This window comes from Lactuca sativa, chromosome 1 (genome assembly GCF_002870075.4).
Source record: "Lactuca sativa cultivar Salinas chromosome 1, Lsat_Salinas_v11, whole genome shotgun sequence".
Lineage (NCBI taxonomy): Eukaryota > Viridiplantae > Streptophyta > Magnoliopsida > Asterales > Asteraceae > Lactuca > Lactuca sativa.
This window is the reverse complement of record NC_056623.2, coordinates 63,237,970-63,251,626: the sequence shown is the minus strand read 5'-3', so window position 1 is coordinate 63,251,626 and position 13,657 is coordinate 63,237,970. Positions and strand designations below refer to the sequence as shown.

The following is a 13,657-nucleotide window of genomic DNA, read 5'->3' as shown; positions in this document are numbered from 1 at the left end:
CACACATTTTCTCTCTTTGTTTTTCATGCCTGTTCAAATTAAAAAGAAGTTGGAATCATTGCCTTCACAATTTTTTTGGGGAACCACGAAGCGGACTACTAAAATTCCTTATATTTCTTGGAATATGGTGATTGCATCTAAAGATAAGGGTGATCTTCAGTTTGGTAGCTTAGAAGTTTTGAATTATGCCTTATTAAAAAAATGGCGGTGGAGATATTACCAAAGTCCTAATTCCATTTGGGTTAAGTTGGTAAATGTAATCCTTGGTACAAAAAATTGAGATGTTTTTCTTCTTCAAGTTGGTCGTGGTGGTGGGGTGTAGAATACGATGCATGAAAAGGTATTATTTGTTAAATACCCTTAGGAAATATGTTGGAAATGGGTGTGATACGATATTTTGGACATAAATTTGGGTGGGAGAAACTCGTTTCATGTCGAGGTTTGATAGATTATTTACTTTGGAGATGCATACAGAGTGTTCTGTAATCAAAGGTGGGGTGCGATGGATGCCTGACGATGGTGTCGACCCATAAGAAGTGGTGATGAGCAAGTGCAATTTGATGAGTTGAGGAGGATTTTGTTTGATGTGGTCATTTTTGGTGTTAAAGATAAATGACGATGAGTTTTACAAGGTTCGATTGACTTTACGGTTTCTCATACTAGGAAAATTACTGATCAAAGGTTGCTTCTGAATGCGGCTACTCCCACTAGATGGAACCATACATCCATAGAAAGGTTAATATATTTGTGTGGCGTGCGTTATTGGATCGCCTTCCTACGAGATGAAACTTAAGTCGTAAAGGTGTTAAAGTGGCTTCTTTGTTATGTATGATTTGTTCTTCTTCAATGGAAGTTTCAGATCATGTTTTTGTTTCTTGTGAGCTTGTAGTGAGTATTTAAAAAAAGAATTTTTGTTGGCTTGATATGGTTCAACCGATTTGGATGGGAATGGATGACATTGTTAATTCAGAAGGTGCCAAAAAAAAGGAGCATGGTAGAGGTTATTCTCTTTGTGGTTATTTGAAGGATTTGGCGGTTTTGTAATGACCTGATGTTTGGAGAGTTGGTGCGTCAATGAGATGAGATTTTTGACAACATTGGTTGATTTTACATTTAATTTGTTCGCATTTTGAAACTTAAAATTTTTATTAAATGGGTTGATTGACTTAATAACCCTTATCTAGCTATTTCCTTGTAACTTCTTGTTTTTTCAATTTTTATTCAATTAAGCCGCTCTAAAAAAATAATAAAAAGTAAAAAATAAAATTTGTGAGAAACTCCTAAAAATGACATCTTCTTATATAGAGGGATACCATTAAAAAAAAGAAATTGATATTCAAAAATCTTTACTTCAAGAATATTGTACTTTCGATACATTTTCATTTTTGAAAATCATGATCAAATACTTGATATTTCCATAATAGTTGTAGGCGGTTATAATGTTAGACACTATTCATACTATTGTTTGATGACAAAACTTTAAAAATGGTCCATATGGTTTCACAAAATCTGAAGTTTGGTCCCTAATTTACAAAAACCTCACGGATCATCCCTGTGGTTTCAAAACTTTTAACATTTAGTCCTTCCGGCTCACTCTGTTAGTATTTCATCGTTATCTCATTTTTCAATATTATATTGCAGGGGCAATTTCGTCATTTCAGTTATAACTTTCTCTCTTTAATATGAAATGATTACCTACTGTTTGCACGTCAACTCCACTACCCGTCCCTCTCCCAAGAACATAACCAGTTACATTTGTAATCATCAGGTTCATTCCCATCGTAGAAGAAAGAACATAAATTGGGATTTAGGGTTTAAGCTGAAGGAATTGAAATGGTGCTATCAATATGGTGTTTTTGAGAAAAATTTGCAACCGTGCAAGATTTGGGAAAAAGATATGGTACGATACTACAACAAAACTTGTTTTTTCTTGGTCGATTGTGTTCACGTAGAGAAATCATTGACTTTACCTTTTTTTTGTGTAGAAGGATATGACAACTATTTCACATTGAAGATACACTATAGTGGTGTCTTCACTAAAGCACCTTGAAGGAAATACGTTGATGGTGTTGTAGCATATGTAGATGATGTTGACACTGATTTATTTTCGGTTCATGAGTTTGATGACATGGTCTGAGAACTAGGGTACAAAACTGAGCAAACCCTTTACTACCATTTTTGTATCCCTGAATACCCTTTAGACTATGGCTTAATGCCTTTAGGTAATGACCAAGATGTACCTAAAATGGTATCAAATGTCCCTAAACACAGACTTATAAGGGTGTATAGTGAAAATGGTCAGACAAGGGTAGCTAGTTATTACAAGTCTCCTTCTAAAGTTGTTATTGAAGAGTTGGAGCCTGATAGTGTGTCGCTTGAAATGAATAGAAAGAAACCTTGTAGGAGAGAAGCAGGATTATGTGGTAGAAAGCTTGATTTAAACAAGTCTATTAACCCTGATTATGAGCAGTCACAAGTATTAGATGTTGATGAAGGGCATGATTACTCAAAGAGTATTATGCTATTTATAAGGTCACAAGCTAACAAACAAATTCATGTCATTCAAGAGGAAGTGGTCAATCATGAAATTGAAACTCAAGAAGAAGTGATCACTAGTGAAGTTGAAACTGAAGAACCAGTGGGAACTTACCATGTAGAGGAACCAAGTTGCTAAGCTGATGATGGAGCTAATACTGCAACAGTTGATGACTTTGAACCATTTGTAGAGGATTATTCCCTTTATGAAAATTATGATACTGAGTTTAATTTTCAAACTTCATGTGAACAACAACCAGCAGTGGATTATCTAGAGGGTATCGTGAGTGATGATAGTGGACAAGCTATTTATTCTGAGAGTGGACATGGTTCTGAGGGTAGTGGAGATGATTTTGATGACGGTGAACACAATATGGATGAGTCTAACATACAATTTCATGCAGATGTAGACATGAGTGAATACCATAATGTTGTTGATGTAGATGAACATGGAATATTAAACAATCATTCAAAAGATGAAGGGAATGACATCATTGATAATGAGTTGGAAGTTATTGTGACTGATGATTATCAATTTGTGGGATTTCATGAAGATGATAGGAAGAGGTTGCTAAAAGAGTTGAGTAAGTCAAGTAGATGCTCACATGGAGAGGTTCATGTAAAACCATTTCAGATTGGCCAGGTCTTCAAAACCAAGCGAGGTGTTAAAAACTACATGAATTCACATGCTGTAGAAACAAGGAGGTCTTTATACCTAGCAAAAATGACAAAATCAGGATTAGGGTTAAAATGTAAAGGTGTTGTAAGTAAGTCATCTAAAGCAGTTGATGGTGGTAGGCCTTCAACTAGAAGTCGGGCAAAGTGCAAGGGTAAAGATGTAATTGCCAATAAAGGTACATGTCCATGGGCAGTCCAAATATCGAGGGCTAATGAAAATCAGGATTGTTTGGTTAAAACAGTACAAGATGAGCATAAATGTTTGCAAACAATGGCGGTTAAAGCTTGCACTTCTAGATACATAGCAAACTTAATTGTTCAACAAATCTAGAGTAACCCTAGAATTCCAGTGAAAGCTTTACACGAAGAGTTGTGCAAGAAACTAGAGCTAGGAATGTCATTGCAAAAGGTTGCTAGGGTAAAGACAATGGCTTAACGTATCATTAATCGGGACTACCAAGTACAATATGGATTTTTGAGGGATTATGTGTTGGAGCTACTAAACACTAATCCTGGCACAACAGTTCAGATTGATGTGTATACAGAAACCTCCCTGTCTATTACCACAAGAGCTTTTAGAAGAATATATGTATGTCTGGGTGCATTGAAGTTGGGATTCAAAGTTGGGTTAAGAGATTTTATAGGCGTGGATGGTACTTTCATAAAGGGCCGTTGCCCTAGGCAAGTGTTAACTGTTGTAGGGTTTGACTCAAACAATGGCATGTACCCTGTAGCTTATGCAGTGGTAGAGACAGAATCAACAAGTAGTTGGACCTGGTTTTTGGAACTGTTAGGAGAAGATTTGGATCTGGGAGAAAATTCAAACTTTACATTCATTTCTGATAGACAAAAGGTATGTATCACCTAACTTTTTTTCTTAGTACTATTGCTAGATACATTTGGGTAACTGATGTTGCATACATTGACTTTTTTTAGGGAATAATACCAGCAATTGAGAAGGTATTCCCCAATGCAGAACACAGGTTCTGTTTGAGGTATATCCAGGAAAATATGAAGACACAGTGGAAAGGAAAAGACTTAAGTGACCAGCTATGGGAGTGTGTTAGAGCAACAACAGACAATCACTTTAACAGAGCAATGGATGAGTTGAAGAAGATCAATGAAGAGGCTCATGCTTGGGTGTGTAATATCCCAACAAACACTTGGTCTAAATCTCACTTTAGTGGTATGTTTGTAGAAATTTATTTATAAATGTTAATCTTTCATGTTGTGTGTTTACTATATGTGTAATTGTCTTCTCTTAATATCTATTATTCGGGTAGGGCACATACTGATTGTTTGTTGAATAACCTTTGTGAGGTATTCAATTCTAAGCTAGATGAAGGTAGGGATAAACCTATTATCACTTGCTTAGAGTATATTAGAGAGTATCTCATGAAGAGGTTATGTGTGGTGCAAAAGGTAATAGATATGTGTGAAGATATTCTAACCCTCACTGCAACTACAGTGTTTGAAAAGATTAAGACGGATGCAGCTAAGTATGTGGCTAGATACAATGGGACAGAAAAGTACCAACTGGCAAGCACATGTCAAGATCAGTATGTGGTAAACTTGAATGACCAAAGTTGTAGTTGTAGGTTTAGGGAGATTATAGGTTTCCCATGTAGACATGATGTTTGTGTTATATGGGACAAAATTGAAAATTGTGAAAATGCCCCACATGTTGATGAATGGGTCCATCCTTGCTATAGGTTATCAACATGGAAAGCCATGTATTTCAACAAATTTGATCCATTGAATGGACGTTCAATGTGGCCTAAAAGTGACTGCCCATTCACTTTACTTCCAACAAAACATAAAACACAGGTTTGTATTTCAAGTAGACCAAATATATATTATACATGTGAACATGGAATGAATTCAATTTTATCAATAGTATATCAATATGTGTAGGTTGGGAGGCCTAAAAAGAAGAGGATGAGGGGTGTTGATGAGCCAAACAGCCAAGTTGCTAAATTGAGCAGGAAGTATCTGGTAATCACTTGTTCAAAGTGTCATAACAAAGGGAACAATTCAAGAACATGTAAAGGGCAGGGAGGCAGTGGTGAAGTTGGAGGGGGCTGAAAACTATGTTTAGTAGTTATTAGGATGGTTGTGTTGTAGGTGTTTCGAAACTTAAGTCATGTGTACTTGTTTAAAGATGTAATGGTTGTATGTTTAGTAGTGTCATCTTTATTTGTTTTGAAACTTAGTATGATGGTTGTGTTAAGAACTTTAAAACTTTGCATGTAATGGTGTGTATGCACATTTTGGTAATGAATTAATTTGTTTTGTGTACTACCCTTCAAAGATCAATTTATAACATTGTACATTTCAATTGCAAATCAAAACCATCTTAAAGATGCATTTACAATACACTTAACAATTGCATTTCAAAAACATTCAAGAAATTCAACAATCAACTATAACTAACTACATTCCATTACCATTACCATTACCACTCCATTACACATTAATCTGATACATAAACCAAATACAACAACACCAATTCCAAAATCCCCTACATAAACTGAAAGCAAAAAAACCCCTATTCGATTCAAATCAAAAAAACCCCTACAACAGTTACAAACCAAAAACCAAAACTCCATTACCATCCAAACTTTCACAAGATACTTAGAGATTAAAATAGAACCAAAAAAAGAACACCCACGAACAAAACAACATCAACCGGTAGTTACACAATTCTGCACTCACAATGGCAACCCTCTCTTCCAATCGGTTCATTGATCTTATCAAACCTGGAATCACCACCAATGCCCTAGCACACATAGGAGGATCAGACCATCGAAGGAACCCACATCTTCTACAGTTCCAAAATTGTCTTCCAGGGTTATGATCCGTCTATGAAGTGATCTTCATTGCTTCATTCCCACATCTGCAAGTCACCATCTTTGAATCAAAAGCAATTGGATGTCGTAAACGGTGCAACGATCGAGCAACAGTGGAAATGAGTAGAGAGATGACGATCGCAGAAAAGTAAAGGGTTTACCCAATTTCTTTTAAAGAGAGAAGGTTACAACTTAAATGACAAAATAGCCCCTGCAATATAATATTGAAAAATGAGATAACGGCGAAATGCTAACGGAGTGAGCCGGAAGGCCTAAATGTTAAAAGTTTTGAAACCATATGGACGATCCGTGAGGTTTTGTAAATTAGAGACTAAACTTCAGATTTTGTGAAACCATAGGGACCATTTTTGAAGTTTTTTCTTGTTTGATTGAACGGTCTTTTGGAGGTCTTTTTTTTTCACTTTGTAATATATACGATTTATTAATTACAAAAAAAAAACTCATTTCCTATGTATTAATTTGTCGTTTTGAATAAATAATATAATCTTATTCTTAATATGTATTTTTAAAGATTAAATATAAGCTTATAGTTGTCATCATTTTTTTCATAGTTAATCGCTTAATCTTCGCTTTAATTTGAATAACATCATCATTTTTTTCATATAGTCTACAAGTGTATATATGATCAAATGTTGATAGGGGTTGAGAAAGTATCAATAAATAGTTCCGCTACGACAAAATGCAATACGATATTGAATGTGTCTATGGCATTCAAGAGTCACGAAATGATATATCCGTGATAGTATTGCAATTTGGTAAATGGTGCATGAAATTTCATTTATCAGTGCTGCTAATATTGCAATATAATAAATGGTGCATGAAATTTCATTTAAGCAAGAATAACCAGAAAAATAAGACAAAATTGCAAAAACTGTTCCAGTAGTTTGTATTTTTTGAGGGTTTTAGTCAAATCCTTGACTTTTTTGGTTTTATGGTCATTTTGAACTAGTTTCGTTGTATTTTTAGTTCATTTGAATAGTGAAATTACTGCAATACCATTGGGTTATTTATTTTTCGTTTTTCTTTTATTTCTTTTTAAATATAATACTAACTAGATTATAACCCGCGTTTAACGCGGGGAGCATAAATTAAATACATATAACATTAATAGGTGGCATTGTCTTAGGTGAAATTTCAATAAAAAATTTTAGTTATATTCATTTTTAGAGTTTTGAACCAAACTTGTTAAATAAAAATATTAAATATTTATATTAAAGTAATTTGGTTTTTTAATACAATAATTTTTAATATAAATGATCCACATGGTATTTGTTTTATCACAGCATGATGTGACTTATTGATTAAAACATGTTGTGTAGTAACTTTATGAATTGACTATGTTCGGTGTACCAACCCCCATGGAGATTCGCATGGCTCTTTTCATATTGGCCCTGTAAAACCAAAAGCAACAATAATTTGTTATATATACCAACAACCTTACATTCTGCAAGGAAATTCGATAAACATTACAATTAAAGTGCATTGCCATAACCATAAACATCAAATTCAGACATGCAATTTGGTCAATTTCTAAAGTATTTTTTCCTTATAAGAATTAAAATATGATTTTTCAGGCATCGCCCAATCACATATACATATCTTTCGCTTAAAGAAATTATTACAAAAAAAACATGTTATGAACAAAAAAATAATATTAGTTTCATAATTTGCCAAAGGTTAACACTAATAAATTATAATGAACTTTCACAAATCTTGCATTTTGGTCACCACATCCAACTAACAAATGAATTTCAGTTCAGTGGATTGATTCAAGAAGTGCATCCATGACTTCTTGCAGCTGAATTTGGGGAAATGTTAAGACCTACTGAGATATGAGGGAATGGTCTGTGAGGCTAGGGTTGGTTTCTGGAGGGCATTATAAATTCAATATCGTTAGCACATATCTTTCATATATGCTTCAATTATCAAATTTAGATCAAATTTGTCAAAATCAAATCACAAAAAAAAAATAAAAAAATAAAACCCCTCAGATATGTAACCTAGCAATCAAACATCATGTTTTTCATAGAAATAAATATCATAAATCTATAATTTACAATTTATATAATATTCTTAAATTATATCTTACATTTTTATCTTTAATGGTCACTAACACCTCATTCTGTCATATTGTTGTGACATGAAAGAACTATAGAGTACACACATGCTTAATCGTACCGACAACAATCAATTGTTTTTTATGATAAATATTGATATAAGTTTAAATTATATAATAAAAAAAGTAAAAGTTAATATCAGGGTAAAAAATAATCCAAAAACTATTTAACATAATGTATATTTCATAAATGGTAGTTAAGTATATAAACCTCGTCTACTTGTTGGAGATCAGCAATAATATGAAAATCAAACTTATGAAGGAAATTGTCATTTGCAGAGTAGAGGATGGAGGACAAAGCATTGCTACAATTAGCATATGTGCTTTCTGGACTGGCTTTAGCAAGAGATCTTAACAATAAAGAAGATGCTATTTTTGTTGCTTAAAAATATGATCATTGATAAAGATCCTAGTCGTGGTGAAGCAATTTGTGACGGAGAACCGTTCTAAAACGATGCATAATGAAGTTAGTATAAATGTATATTCATTTATAGTAAAAGGAAGAATAATATTTTGAAATTTTTTAAGGTGTAAGTTGTGAATCAAAGTAATGAACAAACCTCTATAATAAGATATTTTTTCGTATTGAATAACAACTACCATAGGAGTTTGTTTGTTATTTTCCAAATAGTTAGCAAACTTGTTGCATACTCATCCCAGAGTGTTACATTTATTTGTTTGCTTCTACAAAAACCAACTAAATAAATAAATATACAAAATAAAATGACATTATACAGTAAAATTTGACACAAAATTTTAAAAAGTAAAAAAATCATCATCTTCCAAAAAAATTGGGATCCTAAGATATTATCTTGGAGATTTTCGGCTATTCATTTGGAAAAAAAAAATTATATATCAATTATATTGATTCTAAATTTCAAATTAATTGACTTTCTTATTTAATGAGTTTTAAAATTCAAACCAATATCTTAAACTGATTCATTTTATGTGAGATATACTGTGAGATAAATTATGAATAATATTGATTTTAATTTTAACCATCAAATAGTTTGCTGATTTAATGGGATTAGATTAGATTTTATATGTTAATAGTCGAATTATTGATATGCTTATTTAATGAGTTCTTTCAAGAAAAAAAAAACGGATTTGAATTTTGAAGCCAAAAGCTATAAATAAGGAAGTTAAATTAGGAACAATAATAATTAGAAAAATTGATATCTGGTATATAAATAGAATGATATGCTTTAATTGATAACATAATTGTTGAATTTAAATATTCTATAATTAAATGTAATTGTGTTTGAATTCTATTTGGGGAAGATGATATCAACAATTTGATCTAAGGGTGAAAAACAAAGGATTGAAATACAATAAAAGACCATGATTGCTTCAGTGATAAATTAAGGTTTCTCTTTTAATAATATTAGAGATATATTTATTTTAATAATTAATAATTAAGAAGGGGCCCACGTTCTCTCTCTCTTTCTCTCTCTCTCTCTCAGTTCATCTTCTCCAACCTATTCTTCTTTACTAGTTTGCCCTCAACTCTTTTTTTTTTCTCTCCATCGCAATGGTCATATTCTTCCTAGAATTAAAAACTGGAAAATGTTTGAAAACCGAAGTCCATCACATAAGTGATTAACAATCATTTTTATATCGCCTTAAATTAGTGGATCTTATTCTCTATCATCACCAGAGCATACTCTGATTCTGATTTAGGGTCCTCAATTTAATGGAGCTTCTTGGTAAGGATCTGTTTTGTTCAACATCTAGCTGACTGTGACTTAGGTTTTCAAAACCCAAGGCTGTTTTCTTCAACATCTACCCGACTTTGATTTAGGGTTTCAGAACCCAAGGCGGTGGCTCTGGTGTGTGATTAAGCTCTCCAAAACTACAATAATAGCGATTGTGTTTTTGGGCATCGTGTAGCTGTTTCCCTTCTAGTGATGCCAATATTGTAATCGGTAGTTTTCGGGCCAGAGCATATGATTTCGATCATATGTATCGCCAAGAACAAAGAGTTAATTGCAAATTGAGTGGCCAATCTGGGAAGATCACCATTAACATATCTTGACTAACAAGCTCAAGACAAAAACGAATCCCATGTTAGAGACCTGCCATGGAAACGCCTTCAAGAAAGCATCGATGTAAGCTACTGTAACAATGGCTAATTTAGGCCTTTTCTGGTTTTTTTTATTTCACGAAACAATAACAATTTTTCCTAGTGGGTTCTTTATCTTGAGTTGCAGGTCCATGGTATTGAATCGAGGGTTGCAGGTTTGATTCAACAATAATTCGATTGATTTCTCATTTATTTCATCATCGTCAATTGAATTCGTTACTTGATTTCAACACCTAGTTTGTATCATAATTTATTTTTCTGCAAAACTTTGTGTAGGATCTAAGATTTTTGAGGTTTTCGAGCTCAGCTTCATTTCACAAGTAATTTAGTTTCTGCAAGCTTGTCGTCCTTCATCATCTCCAGCGAATTGAGGGAACAAAGGATGCAGACGACTCTAGTTTGTCCTCCTCTTCATCTTTATTGAGTTGTGTATATATGTATGTGTGTGATCTGCATATGTATATATGGTGTGTTTTAACTTTTTAGTAGAGTTTAGAGAGATAAAAAAGGAAATAGGAAGAAGATGAAGTAAAAAGTGTGCACATGAGAGAGAGAGAGACCCAAATTAATTATTTATTTTCTTTTTCAATTAAATTAAATGGAAAAAACATAAAAAAAAATATATCAGAAGGGCATTACAGTCATTTTAATTTTATAAGAGACCAAATTTACATACAAACATAGCCAAAAAGACCACAAAACCAAAAAAAATTGAGGTTTGTACTAAAACCCAAAAAAATACATAATACAGGGACCATTTTTGCAGTTTGGTCGAAAAATAATTAAATGAAATGTATTCTACATTCGTCAAATAATAATGAACATTCTTTTAGATACATTCTTATGTCTTTTAATATTGCTTATTAGTTTGCTTATCCGTATTTAGGGGGTGTTTGGCTTGGCTTTTCAGGGGGTAAAAGTCCTTTTTGGAAAAGTCACAAAAAGTCAGGTTTTCCTAAAAGTTCATTTTTACATGTATCCAAATCCAAAAATAGCTTCTAAAATGCATTTGACAAACATCTTTTGCTTTCTATCTTTTCCAAAAAGGACTTTTGGCTTCTAAAAAACTAAGACAAACACCCTCTTACTCAAACATAACTTTTATAGTACGTAGTATATCAAATGTCTTCACAATTTACTTTCCTTTTAGCAAAATCAGCATGAATCGTACCTTTTTAGGGTGACAAGGTCAACTCTATTTTTATAATATACAAGTTGACTGTTTTAGAAATTCCTGTGGACTCTCTTTATCACTCAAACCCAAACCCACCCATAATCTATAGATACATTATTTATGTACGTATATGTATATAAAAAGGGTGGCAGAAAAGAAAAGATGAAAGCAAAACAATGGGCAGATACTTGTCGGTGAAACTAGTTTTACAAAACCAACACCAACTGCAAAACCAGCTGCTCCGCCCCTTGCTATATCAGCCCCCATACGTACCTTTCTACCATCGCTCCTATCTTCATCTCTACGCAAAATAATTAATGAATTCGCAGTTTTAAATTCTGGGTTTCAATCCCCACATCATTTTAGCTGGTGGGTGTTTCTCAAAATCTGTTCTTGTACTAATTAGTTCTCGAAATTTTGATTAGTTTTAGAAGCTGTTTCAATGGAGACAAATGGTATGTTCTCTAACACGTCTGGAGGGTCGGGAATGTTAGGGCTTGAAATGTCGTTAAACCACCAGCAAAATCCCAACTTCCTTCACCAGCAACCTCCGTTCGCCGCGGCGGCGGCGGCAAAACAAGGGTACCCGTATGCAGCTCCAAAACAAAGAGCTTCACCCATTAGCGACGAAGAAGAGCCACATAGCAACAATTTGAACAATCCGTCAACTACTGAGGACAGCGGCGGCGATGGGAAGTTGAGAAAGGGGTCACCTTGGCAGAGAATGAAATGGACGGATAACATGGTGAGGTTGTTGATAATGGTGGTTTTCTATATCGGAGATGAAGGTGGGTCGGAGCAACCAAGTGGGTCCGACACGGCGGCGAAGAAGAAAGGCGGTGGAGGTGGGGTTTTACAGAAGAAAGGGAAATGGAAATCGGTTTCCAGAGCGATGATGGAAAGAGGGTTTTACGTTTCTCCACAACAATGTGAAGATAAATTCAATGATTTGAATAAAAGATATAAAAGGGTTAACGACATTTTAGGGAAAGGAACTGCTTGCAAAGTCGTCGAGAATCAAAGTTTGCTCGAAACCATGGATCATTTATCGGCGAAATTGAAGGAAGAAGCCAAGAAATTACTCAATTCGAAGCATCTTTTCTTCAGGGAAATGTGTGCTTATCACAATAGCTGCGGCGGAGGGAGCGGCGGAAGTGGTGCAGCCCACCATTCTTCACCACCGGAGGTCACCACAACCGAACAGCCTCCACACCACAGACAAAATTGCGTCCATTCAAACAACGAAGACGAAGAAGACGACGATGAGGGAGAAGATGATGAAGACGACGGCGATGGCCACCCCGATGAGGAGGAGGACGACGGCTTATCAAGCCGGAAAAGAGGTAGAACCGCAGAAAACGATGGGCATGACGGCATAATCCAACAATTTAATGGCGAAATCAGTTGTGTGATGCAAGATTTGGCAAAAAGCGTATGGGAAAAGAGGCAATGGATGAAGGTAAAGATGATGCAATTGGAAGAACAAAGAGTAGGGTTTCAAGGACAATCTTACGAATTAGAGAAGCAAAGATTGAAATGGGTGAAATTTAGCTGCAAAAAAGAGAGAGAAATGGAGGTGGAGAAGCTAAGGAATGAAAGAATGAAGCTTGAGAATGAAAGAATGGTGCTTTTGTTAAGGCAAAAAGAGATGGAATTGGTTGATCTTCAACACCAATACTCATCTAATCTTCATAAGAGAACAACTGATTAATCTTCTGTTAATGGTTGATGTCATTTCCTTTTCTGTAGATATATAACTTGTTTTTTTTTTTTACTTAACTTTTGTTTCCAATGAATATCTACGTGTTTAAAATGCAAAACCGGGTTTGAGGTCATGGCGAGGAACACCATTATTTGGAAGGAAACCATGCCCTTGGCATGGGTACGTGGTAGCCTTAAAGTTTAAAAGATGGAGAAATTGATCTCAAACATTAAAAATGACATAGTTTAAGTATGTAACAAGTAATATACAATTAATTACAAAACATAAGTTTATAGAAGTCCAAATGCACAACCCAAATCTTCTAAAATTCCAACTTTTACGTCTTTCATCTTCAACTACTCTGAACTAAGTTGGATACATATCGAAAATCAAAATAATAAGCTAGGAAATATGTTACATAGTTAATAATAAGTCAAATATTCAAGTTCTAAAGTTCAACTCTTAAAACTTTTAAAATTTAAGTAACCCTTAAATTCCC

The 13,657-nt window shown here is 34.0% G+C and overlaps 2 protein-coding genes across 2 annotated transcripts; both read left to right on the top strand.

Moving 5' to 3' along the window:
* The first annotated feature begins 3,934 nt into the window (after positions 1 to 3,934).
* Positions 3,935 to 5,298, top strand: LOC111906539 (uncharacterized). Its single transcript, XM_023902288.1, has 4 exons — positions 3,935 to 4,066; positions 4,150 to 4,353; positions 4,549 to 5,040; positions 5,128 to 5,298. Exons 1-4 carry the CDS (start codon positions 3,935 to 3,937, stop codon positions 5,296 to 5,298), a joined length of 999 nt encoding a protein of 332 aa, XP_023758056.1.
* A 6,335-nt stretch (positions 5,299 to 11,633) lies between these two features.
* LOC111906557 (uncharacterized) lies at positions 11,634 to 13,291 on the top strand. The gene has a single exon (XM_023902305.2). The coding sequence runs from the start codon at positions 11,899 to 11,901 to the stop codon at positions 13,165 to 13,167; it is 1,269 nt and encodes a 422-aa protein (XP_023758073.1). The 5' UTR covers positions 11,634 to 11,898; the 3' UTR covers positions 13,168 to 13,291.
* The last annotated feature ends 366 nt before the right edge of the window (positions 13,292 to 13,657 follow it).